This window comes from Vanacampus margaritifer, chromosome 1 (assembly GCF_051991255.1).
Source record: "Vanacampus margaritifer isolate UIUO_Vmar chromosome 1, RoL_Vmar_1.0, whole genome shotgun sequence".
In the NCBI taxonomy this organism is placed as follows: domain Eukaryota; kingdom Metazoa; phylum Chordata; class Actinopteri; order Syngnathiformes; family Syngnathidae; genus Vanacampus; species Vanacampus margaritifer.
In genome coordinates, this window is record NC_135432.1 from 12,127,363 (window position 1) to 12,147,205 (window position 19,843).

Consider the following 19,843-nt stretch of genomic DNA (forward strand, 5'->3'; position numbering starts at 1 on the left):
TGTTAGAGGTCATTCATCTCATTAGGACACCAGATGTGAGACAACCTTGAACAATAATCAGGATCGACTCCCTGGTGACAGCCTAGGAACTCCTAACTCTGTCTGAGCGTCTTCCTGCTCAGACATCGAAATACCAAAACAAGGGGAAAATGGCAGAAAGAGAGAATGAGCCCACTTATTGCGGTATTTTGCAAAAGTCATTTTTTCTGAGCATTTTAAAGAAGCCATCCACTGGTAGTTCATAATGGCCGTTCATTTTTATTTGATTAAGCCCTAAAAAAAAATAGCAAAAGAATTTACTGGGAAAACATGCCATTGTTTGTTTGTGCTTTTCTCTGGGTATTTTTGGTCAGATGATTTGTGCCCCTTATTTATTCTTATTTTTGCCTTGCTGTGACTGGTGAGGATAAGAATAAATTATTTTAAAACGCTTCTCAGCTTCTCAGATGGGTAATTGATGTTAAAATGTTTTAATGTGTTGATTGATGATGATGATAAGTAGACATTAACTCATTCACTGCCATTGACGGCTATAGACGTCAAAAAATTATATTAACTATTTCTATTAGTTTAACTTTTTTTTCCACTTTTGTTAACAAGAGTATGCAGACCTATATATTTTTTTAATTGTATATTTAGAACAGATATAAAATCGTGAGTTAACTAGTGGAGGCATGGGATTAATTACGATGACAAATTTTAATCGCCTGATTTTTAATAATCTTTTCTTTTTTAAATCTTTTTTTTAAGAAGAAAAGATTATTAAAAATTAGGGGCGTCAGGTGATTAAAATTTCAATTGTAATTAATCACATGACTTTACTAGTTAACTCACGATAAAAAAAAGAAAAGAAAATATTATTAAAAATTAGGGGCATCAGGTGATTAAATTTTTTACATTTTTAATTAATCGCATGACGTCACTAGTTAACTCACGATTAATAACACATTTTATATCTGTTCTAAAAGTGCAATAAAAAAAATCTAGGTTTTCATACTCTTGTTAACAAAAGTGAAAAAAAAAGTTAAACTAATAGTAATAGTTCAAATGAATTTTTGACGTCTATAGGCGTCAATGGCAGTGAAGGAGTTAAGGCAAATTAAGGTAAAATTGCTTTCACCAACTAATTACTTAAGCAAAAAAAAATATTCAAATTGAATTGTGTTGATAGAAATACAATCTACAATGCATAGAGCAAATAATTAAAGGATGCAGCTTTTCTATATATAGAATTGTATATGTGGCTCATGTTCAGTGTCATATGACAACAAACCACTATTAGAATACAAATCATTTTATATTAGAATGGTAACATTTTTTTTTTTTTTAGGTCTGTAAGGAGAAGCATCGTTTTGAGCGCCTGATGGATTTCTTCCGCAGCGAGGAGGGAAACATCGACTTTATGGTAAAAGCCGCTGTGCATTCTTTTAATGTTCCCGCGGCTCGCATCTAAACGTGTCTTTATCCGGGGACGCAGGTTGCTTGCATGCAGTTCATCAACATTGTGGTCCACTCAGTGGAGGACATGAACTTCAGAGTCCACCTGCAGTTCGAATTCACCAAGCTGGGACTGGACGACTATCTGGAGGTGAACCAGTTGAGATCACGTGGAGACGATGTTCGGCATCACGAACCATGCGATGTGCTTTACCACCCTCAGAGATGTAAACACACCGAGAGTGACAAGTTGTCGGTGCAGATCCAGGCCTACCTGGACAACGTGTTCGACGTGGGTGGTCTGCTGGAAGATGCCGAGACCAAGAATGCGGCACTGGAAAAGGTGGAGGAACTAGAGGAGCACCTGTCTCATGTAAGTGCACCACCCGCTCGAGACCACCAACGATTTTGCATCATTTCGTCTGTGTGTGCGCGTACAGTATACAATAACATAACTGCTCCAACGCTATAATTTTAACGCACAGTGTTTTGGCTTTATAAGTGGTTTCGCGTAATCACGGGGTGGAGAAGTTTGGAAAATGTGATCCACGTAACAATCCCTTTTTTTTTTTCTTTTTTCTTTTTTTTTTTCACTTAACAATCCCGATGTTGTTCTCATGCCGGCTCCTTCCATCTTTGCATCCCACGCTGCCTTGTAAAGTCCGTCTACACATGGAAAAGAACGTGGGCAGCCCTGACATCATTGGAGGAATTTCATAACAAACTCTTCTCTCAGGGGGGGAGGAATGATGAAGGAGGACGAATTCCAGCGCAACATGTGCAGTCTTTTCATATTCAAAATAAAAGCTGCGTCACACGCTTGCTGCATCGGCCGGCTGGATCATATTTCTCATTGATGATGCTCAACGGGAGCGTGGGAGGGATCGATGATGCTGCAGCTGCTGCTGCTGCCGATGTGGAATTCACCTCCTCTGATCGCGATGGCCTCCGTGTATTTTTTCCCAGGTGACCGAGAAGCTTCTGGAAGTTGAGAATGAAACGATGATGAAAGTGGCTGACTTGGAGAAGATGCTCCTCCACAAGGATAAAGATCTTCAAGCGATACGGGTAAGCTCGAGGTCATATTGACGGAAGATTAATACTCACGGGTTAAAAGGCTCAAGTGGCGTCGATCATTTTCAGAAGCATTTCACTAAATCAGTATGATAGCAAATGAGGCAGGCAGGAAGCAGGATGTTTTTTCAGCTTGTGAAGTCATCATCCTGCGCTCTACGTCGCCCCCCTGTGACCGCTCAGGAGACGTACGAGTCGACCAACACGCAGGTCAACACCCTGCGGAGGGTGCTCAAGGAGAAGGACGCCGCCTTCCAGAGGCACTTCAACATCGAGAGGCGGCTGCTGGAGCTGGAGCAGCAAGGCACCATCCGCCTGCACAAGAAACCCGACGGCGACATCGCCATCGAGCCGCTCGGCGTCGGGGGCGCGGCGGGCGTCGGCCTTGGCATCGGGACGCTACCTTTGGGTTCCGTCTCGGCGATTTCGGAACCGGGGGTGCTCGATCCCAGCTTGCCCCCGGCCAGTGAAGCTCCACCCCCACCGCCTCCGCCACCTCCACCGCCTCCGCCACTTCCTTCTACCACAAGTGAGCAGACGCGCAACTTTTTTCACATGTTTATGAGAAGGGTGGGCTTCTTTTAGTTAACTCTGGAAATACATTTTAAATCATTAAAGCTTTTTTTTTTTATTATTATTAACTCGCTCGGTGTGCAGCCAAACTTGCAGGAGCGACTGGCGGGAAGATGAAAAAACAGTGACTATAGATACAAACCCAATTCCCAAAAAGTTGGGACACTATGCAAATTGTGAGAGACACTGCCACTGCGAGAAGCTTTTTTTATACTCCAATCAAGTTGTCAATGGACCTCATTAGTGGTAATTGGTCTTCCAGCTGTTTTTGCAATGGACTTTTCCAGCCTCTATTGCTACCAGTCCCAACTTTTTTGAGATTTTTTGGCACCATGAAATTTACAATCAACATATTCTTCCCTTAAAATGATGCATTTTCTCAGTTTAAACTTTTGACCTGTTCATCTATGTTCTATTCTGAACAAAATATGGAAATTTGGCACTTCCACATAATTGCATTCAGTTTTTATTCACAACTTGTATAGTGTCCCAACTTTTTGGGAATTGGGTTTGTGGATTTACTTTCTGATTAACTTGCTTGTTGGAGAACTCTAAAAGTAATATGTGCACTCTGCAGAGCCAAATTCATATAGTTGTATTTTTTGGAGAAGTATTCTATTCAAAGGTCAAAGACAGCTTTTAGAACAGTCTTCTTCTTCTTTCTATTTGATTATTTTACATTTATTCCAAGATTTTACTCAAGTAAATACAGTGGAACCTCAGAGTTTCGGAACTCGTACAATTCGGACTTCAACCCAAAAATCGGAGTAAAAAAATGCCTCGGGAGTTTGAACTCATTTTCGGAGTTCGAACACCCAAGCAAAGCGAGCTAAACCGAACGTACCTTGAAAACAGGTAAACGAGTGAAGCCGAGCGATGCCGAATGCTCACGTTGAGACAGTTGAGACGATGCACTGCTCATTTCCAGTCAGATCATAAATACTCCCGGAGGTGCTCCATACTCGCGAGTGCATTTGGATTTGAAACAATGCACGCAAGGACCGCTTAGTAGTCTAACAAAATGCCCAATGTAAAATACACAAACTCAGCACTGAACTAAAGCTAGCATTAACATAGCATTTATCGTCATCTGATGCCATCACCCCACAACAGGTAAGGTAAGGTATTTTTTTTTATTGTTTAAATACTGTACTGTACTGTAAATGTAAAAAACATAAATAGTAATTAAAATAGGAATTTTCTGTTTTTGGAGCTTGGGAACGGATTAATTGCATTTACATTATTTCCTATGGGAAAAAATGTTTCGGAGGTTGAACAATTCGGACTTTGAACACTTCGCAGGAACGAATTATGTTCAAACTCAGAGGTACCACTATATCTGTTTGAAGGAAAAGATAGAAGTAAAAGTAGAAAAATTTGAATAATCGTGATTAATCGCAATTAATTACAGAAAATTGTGTGATTATTATTATTATTATTTTTTTTTAATGAATCGTTTGATAGCACTAGTAAAAATAAATGTTGTACTAAATGTTCCACCTGTTCTTAAACCTCATTTACTGCAGACCTTAGTGCGCCCACTCCACCGCCACCGCCCCCTCCTCTGCCTCCTCTCGCTCCTCCTCTGCCTGAAGCTTCTCCTTCGGTCATCCTGAGTGTTGGTCTCTCAGGTAAGAACACTTGCTACTCCTCTTTACCGCAACTAGTGGAGCCAAACTCAATACGTTTGTACTTTCTTGCAGCTATTAGAATCAAGAAGCCCATCAAGACAAAGTTCCGCCTGCCTGTATTTAACTGGACCGCCTTAAAGCCCAATCAAATTAACGGCACCGTTTTTAATGAGATTGATGATGAACGGGTGCTAGAGGTATCTCAAGCGACTCATGTCCCGTCAAATTAATTTCTTGTGTCTTTCAATTCAGAGGGTGGAGTTAAATTTGTGAATGATCACTTGTGTACAGGAACTGGATTTGGAGAGGTTCGAGGAGCTGTTTAAAACGCGTGCACAGGGTCCTATTGTGGATCTGTCGTGCACAAAGAGCAAAGTCGCTCAGAAGGCGGCAAACAAAGTAACGCTGCTGGACGCCAATCGCTCCAAGAACTTGGCCATCACACTGAGGAAGGCCAACAAGACCACAGAAGAGATCTGCAAAGCAATAGAGAAGTATTCAATCATTTATTTATTTTTGTTCTTATAAAGAGCCTGTTAAGTGAATTCAGAGATTTGTTTCCAATAGGGGTGTCAGGTGTGAAATTTTTAAATTGTAATTAATCGCATGACTTCAATAGTTAACTCAAGATTAATCACAAATTTTTATCTGTTCTAAATGTACAATAAAAAAAATCTATCTATCTATAATCTAAATATGTTTTAAGTTTTCATACTCTTAACTTAAAAGTGGCAAAAATGTTAAACTAATAGAAACATGGTTGCATCTTTTAGTCATTGATTGAGTAACTTCATAATGATTCATAAACTTGAGTTAAAATTAAATATGTAGTGTACTGTAAAAAACGAGTGTTTACGTCATTTTTCTGCCACTAGATGGCATAATTGCATTTGTAAGACATTGGCGACAGCTCAGTGCATTTTTGTTTTCAAATTAAGAGCTATCTAATTTGTAACATGAAGGAACTTGTGAAATTATGCACATTTTTTAAATTGTAAAATACAACTTGACCCCACTCTCCACATATAAATGCATGATTAAATTTATTCTTGCTAAATTTTGACGTGGACATGTTTGCTACGTTGTGACTGGAATTCCTTCAGTATACGCTTTCTAAGTAAGGGGCCGTCATTAATTGCGCATTAAAAAAAAAATAGTGCCATTAACTCATTCACTGCCATTGACGGCTATATGCGTCAACAATACATTTGAACTATTTCTATTAGTTTAACATTTTTTCCACTTTTGTTAACAAAAGTATGAAAACCTAGAAAAAATGTTAATTGTACATTTAGAACAGATATTACGTTGGTTATTAATTTTGAGTTAACTATTGAAGTCACGATTAATTACAATAAAAAATGTTAATCGCCTGTTGCCATTTAAAAAAGAAAAAAAAAGAAAAGATTATTAAAAGTTAGGGCATCAGGCGGTTAAAAAATAATATTTTTCTAGGTTTTCATACTCTTGTTAACAAAAGTGGGAAAAAATGTTAAACTAATAGAAATAGTTTAAATAAATTTTTGACGTCTATAGCCGTCAGTGGCAGTGAATGAGTTAAAGGAACTTTAAATTAACTCAAAATGAACACACTAATTTTGACACCCCTAGTTTCCAAATACATTATATGTGTTTGAAGAAATTTCTGACATGTTTGCATTTTAGCTGTAATCAAGCGCACTTTTACTATGCGGTTAGCTAGCAAGCTAGCTAGCTTTGCACTAGACTAGGGTTAGAGTGCCTCGTTGTCATGGCATGGAAAATCTCCATGACAACCTGGTGGGATATATTCTATTCTAGGCTTTAAGGCTAAATCATTTAATTATATTATTTGTAGACAGACAAAGTAGCATTGAGTTTTCTAGGTCGTAGTATAGAAGTATGTAATAAAAAATTGAGCGGGGCTTTCACTCTGTGTATCAAATATAGACAACGTTTTTATTGTCACTTTACTGGGACCGTAACACAATATTTGCTTTTAATCAATGTATGAAATAGATTTAAAACAAAGAGAAAAAAATGTTGCATCACATTGTAATGAGTAGAATATTTTTCACTGAAATTGTACTGCATTACAGCGAAATTGCTTGACTTTTCTACCATTACAACCAACACCATATCCTAATTCCTGCCTAGATTTGACTTGAAGGCCTTACCGGTGGACTTTGTGGAGTGTCTGATGCGCTTCCTGCCCACGGAAGCCGAGGTGAAGGTGCTCCGTCAGTACGAGCGGGAGCGGCGTCCCCTGGACCAGCTGGCCGAGGAGGATCGCTTCATGCTGTTGTTCAGCAAGATCGAGAGGCTGACGCAGAGGATGAACATCATCACCTTCGTCGGGAACTTCGCCGACAACGTCAGCATGCTCACGCCGCAACTCAACGCCATCATCGCCGCTTCTGGCTCGGTCAAATCCGCGCCAAAGTTAAAAAGAATGCTCGAGGTTTGTTTTCTATTATTTTGGAGTCGCTGCGAACGGGAATGTGCGTTAACTCCTCTGATGGACTTTCAGATCATCTTAGCCTTGGGCAACTATATGAATAGCAGCAAGCGAGGGTGCGTTTATGGCTTCAAACTGCAAAGTCTTGATCTGGTGAGTAACACAGCAAACATTTATGGGCACTTGCGCTCATTCATCATCTTCCTACGCAGTTTACGCTTGCGGGATGGCTTTGATTCCTTTCTTTTGCGGCACAGCTGTTGGACACCAAATCTACAGACAGGAAAATGACGCTGCTCCACTACATAGCTCTCATTGTGAAGGAGAAATATGTGGAGTTGGCCAACTTCTACAATGAACTGCACTTTGTGGATAAAGCCGCAGCAGGTGAGGGCATATTCGGTCAAAACAAACAGTTGTGATGGGATGAGAAAGACAGCAAGTTGTTTGTTGTTGTTGTTTTAACAAACATGTAGATCGGAAGTTGCATATCAACGGCAAAATCCTACTTCAGGGATGGTCAATTTAAATGCTGGAAGGGCGTGTGGGAACTGCTGTATGTTTGTCCTACATATCATTCCTACATAAATACGCAAAAATAATCAGCCCTACTCGTGTTGTAGTGTAGAACCGTAAAAGCCATGTGTGCCATCTAGTGGCGTGTGGTAGTATTACATCTTAAAGCTAGAGTTGATGCATATTCGTAGTTCGGCAGCTGCAAATTTGCATATTCACAGATTTTTTAAATAAAAAAAAATTATAATTATAATTTGTTTAATTTTTTTCCAGTTACTCTAGGATTTTTTTCCCCATTAACTCCCATTTTTCATGGAAAACATACAGTTTATTGAATGTTTATCAGTATTTTTAATAAGAATAATTTTTGGGGGGTTTGCAAAGAAAATTTTTGAAAAACTTTTTTCCCCCCAAAACCTTTTTTTTTAATTCAAAAACTTTTTCCCCCCCAAAACTTTTTTTTTTTTTTATTCATCAAGGGGTGACTCACTAAATGCTGGAAGGGCGTGTGGGAACTGCTGTATCATTCTAAATCCGCAAAAATAATCAGCCCTACTCGTGTAGTGTAGAACTGTAAAAGCCATGTATGCCATCTAGTGGCGTGTGGTAGTATTACATCTTAAAGCTAGAGTCGATGCATATTCACTGATTTTTTTAATAAAAAAAATTATAATTAGAATTTGTTTAGTTTTTTCCAGTTACTCTAGGATTCTTTTCCCCATTAACTCCCATTTTTCATGGAAAACATACAGTTTATTGAATGTTTATCAGTATTTTTAATAATAATAATTTTTGGGGGGTTTGCAAAGAAAATTTTTGAGAACCTTTTTTCCTCCCAAAACCTTTTTTTTTTTTTAATTCAAAAACTTTTTTCCCCCCCAAAACTTTTTTTTTCAATATTCATCAAGTGGTGACTCACTAAATGCTGGAAGGGCGTGTGGGAACTGCTGTATCATTCTAAATCCGCAAAAATAATCAGCCCTACTCGTGTAGTGTAGAACTATAAAAGCCATGTATGCCATCTAGTGGCGTGTGGTAGTATTACATCTTAAAGCTAGAGTCGATGCATATTCACTGATTTTTTTAATAAAAAAAATTATAATTAGAATTTGTTTAGTTTTTTCCAGTTACTCTAGGATTCTTTTCCCCATTAACTCCCATTTTTCATGGAAAACATACAGTTTATTGAATGTTTATCAGTATTTTTAATAATAATAATTTTTGGGGGGTTTGCAAAGAAAATTTTTGAGAACCTTTTTTCCTCCCAAAACCTTTTTTCCCCCCCAAAACTTTTTTTTTCAATATTCATCAAGTGGTGACTCACTAAATGCTGGAAGGGCGTGTGGGAACTGCTGTATCATTCTAAATCCGCAAAAATAATCAGCCCTACTCGTGTAGTGTAGAACTATAAAAGCCATGTATGCCATCTAGTGGCGTGTGGTAGTATTACATCTTAAAGCTAGAGTCGATGCATATTCACTGATTTTTTTAATAAAAAAAATTATAATTAGAATTTGTTTAGTTTTTTCCAGTTACTCTAGGATTCTTTTCCCCATTAACTCCCATTTTTCATGGAAAACATACAGTTTATTGAATGTTTATCAGTATTTTTAATAATAATAATTTTTGGGGGGTTTGCAAAGAAAATTTTTGAAAACCTTTTTTCCCCCCAAAACCTTTTTTTTTTTAAATTCAAAAACTTTTTTCCCCCCCCAAAACTTTTTTTTTTCAAAATTCATCAAGTGGTGACTCACAATGTGGTCGCGGTCTGCCAGTTGCCCTCCACTACCCTATCTAAAGTTTTAGAATGGCTTCACTTATTTTATCATGCCAGTGAATTTTTTTTAGATGTGACTTATTTCCTTGACTGTGCACAAAGTGTCGCTGGAAAATGTTCTGCTGGATGTGCGAGAGCTGGGAAAAGGCATGGAGCTGATCCGGAGAGAATGTAGTCTTCATGACCACTCGGTCCTTAAGGGCTTTGTCCAGGCGAGTGACGCCCAGCTGGATAAGCTGCAAAGGGATGCCAAGACAGCAGAGGTAGGAGACGCTGCCCTCGATAGCAAGAAACCTCTGACACAAAAAATTGCTTAGCAACCTCCATACATAGGCTGGATTTACACTTAAAAAAAAAAAATCAAGTGTCAATATCAGGCAACGACAACACAGACGACATTCATTTACATTAAAAAGGATCTGTAATGCTGTAATTTTCTTTTAGGCATGTTTTTTTGACATGATAGATCTAATAACGTCCATTTAAACTGCAGACATAGTGGTAGATAATAATATATTTTTTGTTCCTGTTTAAAAGAGTCCTGGTTCTGACAATGTCCCATTTCATGCATTGTTTTATCTGTTTCCGCTGCCATTACACATACCAATTGTGCCACTTAGCTCATTCACTCCCAGCCATTTTCACTGAAGCAATCCCCTTCACTCCCGGCTGTTTTACTGGATTTTGACTGATTTTGCAAGGTCCACAGAATATTGTGTTCTATTGCTATAAAAACATGGAACCTACCAAAAAAAAAAAAGATTAGAGTCTCTTCTTTCAACAAGAAAAGAAAATGTTTCTATCTGTTTCCGTTATGCAGCAATTAGCATTAGAATATAGCTAAATTTCATCATTATTCACAAATCTATTTAGAACAGGAAGTAAAATAGCTTTTTTTCAACATGGCCCTGGTTGATCTATTTTGCTCTGCTGCCAGCTGCTGGCCGTTTGTGTAATAACTACCATTTCTTCAACCGTTCTTTGCAAGTTGAGAGGCTGCTGTATGCTCTAGCATAAAAAAAACAAAAACATAAACAACGTATAAATACGTCTTTGGGGCACTTAAAATAGAAAATATTTTATACGTTTTTGGGAGCAAATGAGTTAGGAGCAAAACAATTGAAATTGTATCGCCAATGTAGTGTAAATCCAACCTTACACACAACTAAACATGACTGGATGCTCATATTGATCCATGGCTGACACTGTTGTCATTCGTCTTCCAGGAAGCCTTTAATAATGTGGTGAACTACTTTGGAGAGAGCGCCAAGACGACTCCACCGTCAGTGTTCTTCCCCGTGTTTGTGCGCTTTATCAAGGCCTACAAGGTGACAGCACACACATGCAGCATCTGTCTTAACCCCCCTGCACTCACACAATGCAGATTTCAGGAAGTTCCCCGGACAGACGGGGCAGAATTTTGGCCGCCCCGGTGCCACAGGACGTGGCGCTCAGTCTGAGGCCAAATAACAGGAAAGGCCAGCTGGGTCTGACTGTTGAGCTGCAGCTGCAGTGTTTAGACGGCTTCTTCCCTCTCGTCCACGCCTCCCCTGCACTCGTGCACGGCTTTGCGCTGCCCCGCCACACAGCACACTTCCTGAGATTGTTCTCACTCCAGATTTATGGCATCTGCTTACGGAAATGTGCAGCACAAGGGCTTGTGTGTACAGGGGTCTGATAAAGCAATTGTCTTTTCTTGTCTTCAATTAAGAGGGAAGATCCATAAGGTTTGGGCCTCTTTGGATTCCACTTTTTGCTTTGTGCCACCGTGCATTATACAGGGGTCAAAGTAAAGAAATAAAATTACAGTGTACAGTATTTTCAAAAACTGGATTTAAAAATACTTGGAAAGACTTAAATCATAGTCATGGGAAAAGAGCATAGTTTTAAAAGCATTTACATTTTATTTGTATGTTTTGAATCTTCATTCATTTATATTATTCACACAGTGTGAATCACACTAATAAAGGGTACCAGCAAATTGGGGGTATTATACACAAGTACAGACAACCCCCCCCCCCCCTGTTTTTTAAGGGTTACAGTATTTATTTATTTATCTGAGGGGGGTGCAAAAATGAAAAATAAATTAATTAAAATTAACAAACCCACTCTAAAAATAATTAGTTTAATTAAAACTATCCATCCATCTATCCATTTTCTGAACCGCTTATCTTACGAAAAAACAACAACAAAAACATAAGTCAAAATGAAACTGACCGGCCATTGACGAAAGGATGTTAGCCATAATCTATGGAAGCGTATTGCATTTACTTAAAAAAAAAAAGTCATTTTTTTCTGACTAATTTTTGGGGGGAGCTTTGTTTTTTTAAATATTTTTTTCTGTTTCTAAAAAAAAAAAATCTTGTTTTTCTGAATATTTTTTTTCAGTTTTTTTAAGTAATGTTTCCCTGTTTTATAAAATAATTATTTTTCTGAATATTTTTTTTCTGCTTTTCTGAGAATTTTTTAAAGGGGATTTCCCTCAGAGATTAGAGAACAAACCACATTACAATATACACATTCATTCCTTTATTGAGAGCCAGTAAGTAAACACGACCATCTTATTGCATATGGAGGTATGCGGGAAAGTGTCCGCTTCCGCTATTAGCGAGTCTGCAACAAGTCACTTGGAGTTCAGAGGTAAAAAAATAAAAATAATTCAGAAAAACAGAACATCAGCTGTTTTTCGGAACATTTTTAAATTCAGTTTTTTTGAATAATTAATTTTTCTGTTTTTCTGAATAACCTCCCCCGCCTGTTTTTCACAGTAATTTTTCCTCCTGTTTTTCTGAATAATTTTTTTCAGCTTGTTTTTTGGAATGTTTTTTGGACAGAAAAACATTCAGTAGAACAGAAAAAAATATTCAGAAAAACAGAAAAATTTAAAAAAAAAAAAAAAAAAAAAACAAAGCTCCCCCCAATAAATTAGTCAGTAAAACAGGAGTTGTTTTTTTTTTTTTCAAGTGAATGCAATACGCTTCCGTAATAATCCTTTTTGGCAACCGACGAAGTTTACCCACTCTATGAAAGGGTTTCATTTTGGAAAGTCACAAAACAGTACAAAAAACGATATACATATACTGTATAAAGAAACATACCCCAAGAATACAATCGGACAGAATAATAGCCATGCGAACATAACAATTTTAAGATGAACAAAAACAGCTGTAAACATGTCCGATTTTAAAATGCAGATGTTTGAGTGAGAAAGGAAAAGGACATAAAAAACAAATAGTAGAGACATACGGTCATCACCAGTTCAGATATTGGTTGTCCTGCGATGACACCAGTTAAGAAACGTGTAGTGTAGGAAAGGAAGCACTTTTTCACCTGGCCTTGACCCAATAACAATTTTCCACAAAGGTTAGGTAAGGCAACGCGATAAGAGTTAGAAGATTTGACCTTTCGAAGAGGTGCTTTGTTTATTTCCTGTTCCAATTAAAGCCCCACGACCGCATTGACTTTTATTTGACTTTCTTGTTGCTGATAGCTGATTTTTTTTTTTCCTCATCTCATCAGGATGCGGTGGGGGACAACGAACAAAGGAAAAAGCAGGAGGAAGCCATGAGAGAAAAGTTACTGGCTCAAGAGGCTAAACAGCACGACCCGAAGGTGCGCTGCTTTTTAAAAAAACTTTTTTTTAATTTTTTTTTTTTAATTAATTAATTAATTAATTTCTTTTCTGGAGAGCTCAGTATTGTTCATTCGGTAATTTTACCGATTTGACATGTCATCATCATTGCTCTCCTTTATTTTTTATTTTTTATTTTTTATTTTTTTTTAAGTTTTTTATTTTTTTATTTTTTTTATTTGTTTATTTTTTTTATTTGTTTATTTTTTTATTTTTTATTTTTATTTTTTGTATGTGCGCTGCTAAATGAAGCATTGCGCCGTGTCCAAAAAGGCAGACGGAAACGCTCCAAACGCTTTCTGCCGGCTGCGTTTCAGGTTCAGGCCCAAAAGAAGCGGCACCAGCAACAGGAGCTGATCGCAGAGCTGCGCAAGCGGCAGGCCAAAGACCACCGGCCCGTGTACGAGGGCAAAGACGGCACCATTGAAGACATCATCACAGGTGGGCCAGACTGCACCCCTCCGAGGTCCCGTCGCCGGCCCGGGACCACCGTGGTCATTCGCTGTTCGGCTCCTTTGAAATGCACCTTGTGCTATGTGGTGCACTCGCCCTCACATCTGGAATCCAACACGTAGCGGGTATTCCGTGACGTGCCGTCTGGCAAAGTTCTCACGTGTGCAACCAAGCAGTTTGAGAAGTGGGAGTGGTTAACTGCTGAGGGATTTATTTACTCAATTGGTTTACCTAAAAAGACTGATGAGCGTTGCATTCAACATTGAAATTTAGAAAACATATAATGTGAAAGCCTCACTTTCACTTTAACCCTGGAGAACCCTTTTCTTCTTTGGAAAATTATGAATTATACATTAAATGACTGCTATAAATTCACTGAACACCAAAAACATATTTTTTTCAATTTTAACCCTTGTTTTTTGAACTAGCTCAAAGTTGCTAATTTATCAAAATATATATATATATAACATACTCCTAGGCATTCTGCAACATGATATGAAATAGTTTAACAAAAAAAACACAATTTTACCATCTGATGGTTTGCTGAGAAGATGGTTTTGTTTGGATTGATTTCCAGCTCAACAAAACAGCATGTTGACAGCCATCTTGTCACCACCACTCTGGCTCATGTAAGTGCAATATTCATCCACTAGATGGCCCCATGCAGGGGTCAGAAGTGGCACTCTGGACCTTTGAAGTTAAATTTGTAAAAAAAAGAAAAGAAAAAAAAAAGGTCTTTGTTATTTGAGTAGCAGAATTTATAGGGGCCAAATTTGACCCCGTGGGTTCTCCAGGGTTGAGAATATCAAGGAGTGTCCTATATGATAGGCTACAAACTCATCCTTATTTACAATATGTTAGTTATTCATGCTGATTGGTTAAAAGACCTCAGGACTTTTTTTTTCATGTGCAAGCTAGTAACAAAAATAGGGGAAATAAGGTAATCAGGTGAGGGACAGAAATCTGCAGTAGTCGTTTTTTTGCTGGATGTTATGAGCAAAAACAGGAAGCAAAACAATAACTGCTACTAGCCAAGCTATTCCATTACAGAGAAGCTTCTTTGTGTGCTTTTGTGTTCTTCACACTTTTATAAAAAAAAAAAAGAAAAAGTTGCCCACATTGAATAGACACTCCCATTAGGCACATCTTCACAATGAGCTACAAACAAAAGCATTGTCAGAAATGATTCGTTCATTTTTTTTTTTTTAATATAGCCAATTCTGATACTTTGATGGCTTCATTTAGCTACATCAGAGTCATAAGAAAATATTATACACAGCTCTCAGGATGATTCACCAAAATGGATTGTGCAGGTATACTGAATGTTATGGACATTGAGTGTTAAATTGCAGAACATAAAGCAAATAGAAAAAGTCTACACACCTCTATTCAAATGTCAGGTTTTCCTGATAAAGATAAATCCATTTGAAACTCTTTCCACCATTATTGTGTTTATTTTAGAGGGGTTAATAAAGATAAACAGCTGAGATATTGTGGTTGCACAAGTGTGCACACCCTAACTACTGTGCTAGCTCTGGTAGCACATTAAAAACATTAGCCTGGCCCCAACTTTTATAAATGGAATGCGGCAGTGTTCAGAATTAACCAATCGCATTTCAACTCATGTAAAATGGGAGTCGGCACACAACTGCCGTCCATTAACCCAAAATAAAGTTCAGATTGTTTCATGGTACTGTATTTATTCAACCATCTTGATTTTTGTGGCATCAGATGGATCCCGTTGTTTAAAGGCTAAACAATCATTTGGAATTCATTACGATTGAGATTAAGATTGGCATTAAGATACCATAGAACACAGTGAAAACAGTCATCAAGTGGAGAGAATTTGGCACAAGAATTAGACGTCCTAAAATGGACGAAAAAACAATACGGAAGCCTTAGCTTATTAGCTATTTTTCCTTTCAGATGATTCAAACTTGAACCACTTGTGGATAAATATGTTAGGAAACCAATGAAACATTTCTTGAGCCATTGTTTGACACACAACACTGCACATCACTAAGGCAAGCCTTAGTCAAGGTGAAGGGAATGAATGGAATTATGAACAGTTCCAAATAGCAAAGTTAGCACAAAACCGTCAGGCTTCTGCTAAAAAGGAAAAATAAATAAATATTATTAAAGCCTACTAGAACATCTGTGTGCATGTTTGTGCAGAATCCTATTTAACATGAGTTTGCATGTGATTGGTTAATTCTGAACACTGCCACGTCCCCATATAAGAGGGTGTGCACACTTTTGCAACCACATATTTTCAGCTGTTTGTTCCAGTTATTTTTCAGTTGTGTTATACAAGTTGTTAGTGGTGGGAAAAGTTTTGAAATGATTATCTTGCTCTCATTTTTTTTTATTTAATAACAAAGAATTAACAATACAACAGGGGTGTGTAGACTTTTTTTTTTTTTTTTTACCACTACAGATGTAAACTCTTCACAGGATGTTGAAGCGGAGCCTCAGGGTTAACGCATACACTAACTGTTGTTTTCTTTTAATCAATGCTTCAAATGTAAACAAGTGACGCTGGAATTAATAACCGACGTTTCACTTCACTGAAGGAAAAGTTTTGCAACCTCCATCCAGCCAACATGCAGCTGTCATGACCATCTCCTTAATGCCGTGTGAATGTGTTCCAGTATTTGGCCCTCCCCGCTGATAAAGAAATGTTCTCTCCCCCCACCCCCTCTCCTCCCCCCTCCCCCTCAGTACTGAAGAGCGTGCCTTTCACAGCCCGCACGGCTAAACGCGGCTCACGGTTCTTCTGTGAAGCCAACCTCTGCGACGACGCCAACTGCTAGCCCCTCCCCCTTTAACGCCAAGGTTGTCCAGGTGTCTCTCGTATGCAACCCCCCCCCCCCATCTCCACTTTGCATGCAGCATGATCCCCATCACTCCATCCCCACAGCCAGTGTGCACTAACTTGGGCCGTCATTTTGTTTGTGTTTGACATGAAAGGCTCTTTATCTGGTGATGAGAGTCAGCCAAACCTCTTTAGGGAGCGTCAACAAAATACAAAATATGCTGATACGCTACAAGTACAAGCAAAGATAACACTTCCCCTCAGGAAGTACTGAGTGGAAGCTTCCCGCATGGAACGTAAATGGCTGTGCGTTACGTTAACATCATGAAGAGGTTTGGCTAGGTTTTTACCCACAATGCTTTGTTCCATGAGACTAACTAACATGTTTGGTGCTGGGTTTTCCCGCTAACGTGACTCTTCCTTCCTCAACCACCCATTGTTTGTCATCTCCCCTTCCAGCCGAAAAGAAGATTTTTGACAGTATTTCCTAAGCAAGGGTAAGGAAGGTAGCCCGGCTGAAAGCTGTCCCTGCCCGATGTGTGTGCCGCTGTCAGCTGCTTCAGCCTCGTGCAAACAATCAACCTCATATTGCATAACACAAACAAACAAATATATTAAGACAGTATATGGCACAGAAATGGCCATTTTCAGAATCAGTGCACCCCCATTCCGTTCTCCATCATCATCCTCATTCACTCTCTTTATGTTGCATGTCGTCCAGCGTTCAGTCAACTCTCTGTCATCAAACCACGTTTTGTGTTAATTGTTGCCGGCGGTCAACAGGCTCTAATGGCACAACATACAAATACGACCACTGGACACAACATTAGGTACACCTGAACGTTTTAATGAGATTATTTCTTCCTGAGAGAGCTCAGTATTGTTCATTCGGTAATCTTACCGATTCGACATGTCATCATTGCGCTCTTTTTTTTTATTTTTTTTATGTGCGTGTGTGTGAGTGTATGCTCATTAATTCACCTAAAACCTATTAAAAGTCCGATACCGTTAACCTAAACCGAATACTTTAGAATCCAGCTAGAGTTGTGACGTTGTCAGGAGACCCGAGGAAGGATCAAAGAAAAGAAAGGAAAGTGAAATCCAGCACCGACCAGACATTACCTACAACCCACCGGGTTGCCAACCCCAAAAACATCTAAATTCCAACAAATTAGGGAGACCTCAAGAGACCAAAAGAGAAACTGAGGAAAGGAAGGAAGGACAGACGAAGCAGAGTGAGATCCACAGACATCAGCCTCCACCGATTCAACGACCAGAAGAAGAAGCAGATTGTGTTTGAATTTCGGTAGATGCTGGTGTGGTGGATGTGGCATGCCTCTTGTCATGTTTTAATATTTTTTTTCCTTTTTTTAATGTATTATTTTATATTATATTTTATATTATATTATTACACTTTTTTTTACTTTCACAAAAATCATATTTTTAGCTATTAGGTTATCAATAGTGTATAAATTGTATTAGTGTACAGTATCATTATATTGAGACGTGTTTCTAATAGTATAAAAAAAATAGTTTGTTCAATTGAAAAAAATAGTTGGTGCTAATGGGTGTCCACAAAAAATATCAGAAAATCTATTTACAGAAAGTAATATCTGAATTGTGTTGTGCCTAATAAAGAGCCTGTTGACCGTTGTACTCGAAACGCAATCATGATTGTCACCGTTTTGACTTTTTGCTTCGGTTCAATTCCTCAAAGCTTTGTATTTCGACGGACCTCACACACAGTCTGTTGACATCCAAGGCTTTGGGAATTTGCCGTAATTCACTCGTGCAGCAAACAATCCACAAGCAACAGCCTATATGTGAATATTATTTCTCTGTTGTACATTTGAACCCGTGTGTCGTCTAACATTTGTCCGCCCACCCCTCCCTCTCTTCATGCGTACTCACAGATCTGAGAAACCAGCCTTACCTGCGAGCTGATGCCTTGATCCGGAACGGTTGGAAGAGACCCTAAACCACTCAACCTCCCCCCCTCCCCCCTCCCCTTTCCTTTGCTATAACCCTCCTGGCCGTGTGGCCAACGGTCCGTCTCGACCCTGGGGCTGCACATCACAAAGACTGAAAAGAAAAAGGGGGGTGTCAGGACAGAGGCCTTGTTTTAGCTGGGTAATTTATTTATTTATGAAGGCCTTTTTACAGCCACTTTAATGGAAGTGAAGCACAAAGGATCATTCACTTCTGGACTTTCCTCGCTCTGTTTGAGTCGGCCAGTGAGAGGAAGCAGAACACAGCAGCGGAATCTTGCTAACTGCACACCAACATGGACGTCAAGGCAACAGTTGGGATATTTTTTTTTGCTTATAAAAATAGCAAGTGCTTACTACAGCGATATTGCATGAGACATTCGGGGGTTTCCCTCACTGGAAGCCACGTCACGTCAGTTCTTATTGGCTATCGTATGCATATATCTGGACCAATGTAAAACCAAAAAACAAGTTTCATGTTTTGCTTCATATGTGCCTTTGGTGGAAACAGTGTTATGTCTTAATATTTGTATGGTATTTTACACCTTTTAAGAATGTATTTCTACTGCCTTGTACTATAATAGTAGCCTTATGATACTGAATCAATATGCAAAAGTGCATCTATCAGACGCGTGCCTTGTCTGAACTTGACAACACTTTCTGCCACACCAAGTGACACTTTAGAAGAGACGCGTGCATGAAGAAGATTGCTGGTGGACTGCTGTTAGCCAGCGTGCTGACGGACGAAGGATGTTTTCATTTTTTTCCTAATCTCAGTGGAGATGGAGTGACCATTTTTACACTAATTCCTATGACAATATATAAAGATGACTTCCTATTAATTAATGTACAATCAAATTGAGACATTTACTAGAAAAATGATCTTTTCTGTGTAATAAAAAATGATGTAAAACCTGTGTGTTTTTGTAAAAGATTATTTTTGTATGAATGACCTTTTGTCTTTCTTTTTTTTTTTTGTCTTTCAATAGAAGCACATTTGTTTGTCTTGCCTGTCACTACTACATAGAAAACAATATTTGGGTGACATTGGATAATTTCCCACCCCACACACACAAGTAAACTGGCAATAGCCAGATTGATAATTGTGAATCACTCAAGGGAGTTCTCCACTATATTAATCTGGGACTGCTCCACAATGATTTGTTCGGGAAAAGTGCACGTCTAACTAACTGTTGTTTTGACCAATCACGGCAACGGATTTAAAATAAAACACCTCTCGCTGTTCAACATTCAACAAGGAAACGGTGAGTAATTCTGCGAGAACATAAATAATTGCAGCGTACGTTTTAGGTTTGTTTCTTTTCATTTTTTTAATTGACAATTTAATACAAACAATCAAAAGGTTTTGTTTCCCATGGCCTCGGTGCTTTCTGGTTTTGTCACAGTTGCATATCCCGCCCCCAAACACAACCGCTTTGTGATTGGTCCGTACAAAAAGTGTACGGATCTGTCACTGATCTGAATATATGACTAGATAGCCGATAGGCCAA

General features: G+C 38.6%; 1 protein-coding gene across 6 annotated transcripts in view; it reads left to right on the top strand.

Moving 5' to 3' along the window:
• fmnl3 (formin-like 3) overlaps positions 1–19,249 on the top strand; it is a 44,151-nt gene extending 24,902 nt beyond the window's left edge. For 2 of the 6 annotated variants that reach the window (XM_077579198.1, XM_077579229.1), the window contains 17 exons: positions 1,331–1,405; positions 1,478–1,588; positions 1,661–1,810; positions 2,404–2,505; positions 2,695–3,040; positions 4,611–4,715; positions 4,788–4,912; positions 5,007–5,209; positions 6,852–7,155; positions 7,225–7,305; positions 7,410–7,539; positions 9,548–9,708; positions 10,672–10,773; positions 12,965–13,057; positions 13,394–13,517; positions 16,251–16,364; positions 18,258–19,249. In XM_077579198.1, the coding sequence (XP_077435324.1) occupies positions 1,331–1,405; positions 1,478–1,588; positions 1,661–1,810; positions 2,404–2,505; positions 2,695–3,040; positions 4,611–4,715; positions 4,788–4,912; positions 5,007–5,209; positions 6,852–7,155; positions 7,225–7,305; positions 7,410–7,539; positions 9,548–9,708; positions 10,672–10,773; positions 12,965–13,057; positions 13,394–13,517; positions 16,251–16,342 (2,304 nt within the window). In that variant the 3' untranslated portion in view covers positions 16,343–16,364; positions 18,258–19,249. Of the gene's footprint in view, positions 1–1,330; positions 1,406–1,477; positions 1,589–1,660; positions 1,811–2,403; positions 2,506–2,694; positions 3,041–4,610; positions 4,716–4,787; positions 4,913–5,006; positions 5,210–6,851; positions 7,156–7,224; positions 7,306–7,409; positions 7,540–9,547; positions 9,709–10,671; positions 10,774–12,964; positions 13,058–13,393; positions 13,518–16,250; positions 16,374–16,803; positions 16,842–18,257 lie in introns of all 6 variants that reach the window. The other 4 variants (XM_077579216.1, XM_077579238.1, XM_077579207.1 and 1 more) reach the window with 3 other exon arrangements.
• Positions 19,250–19,843: the final 594 nt, after the last annotated feature.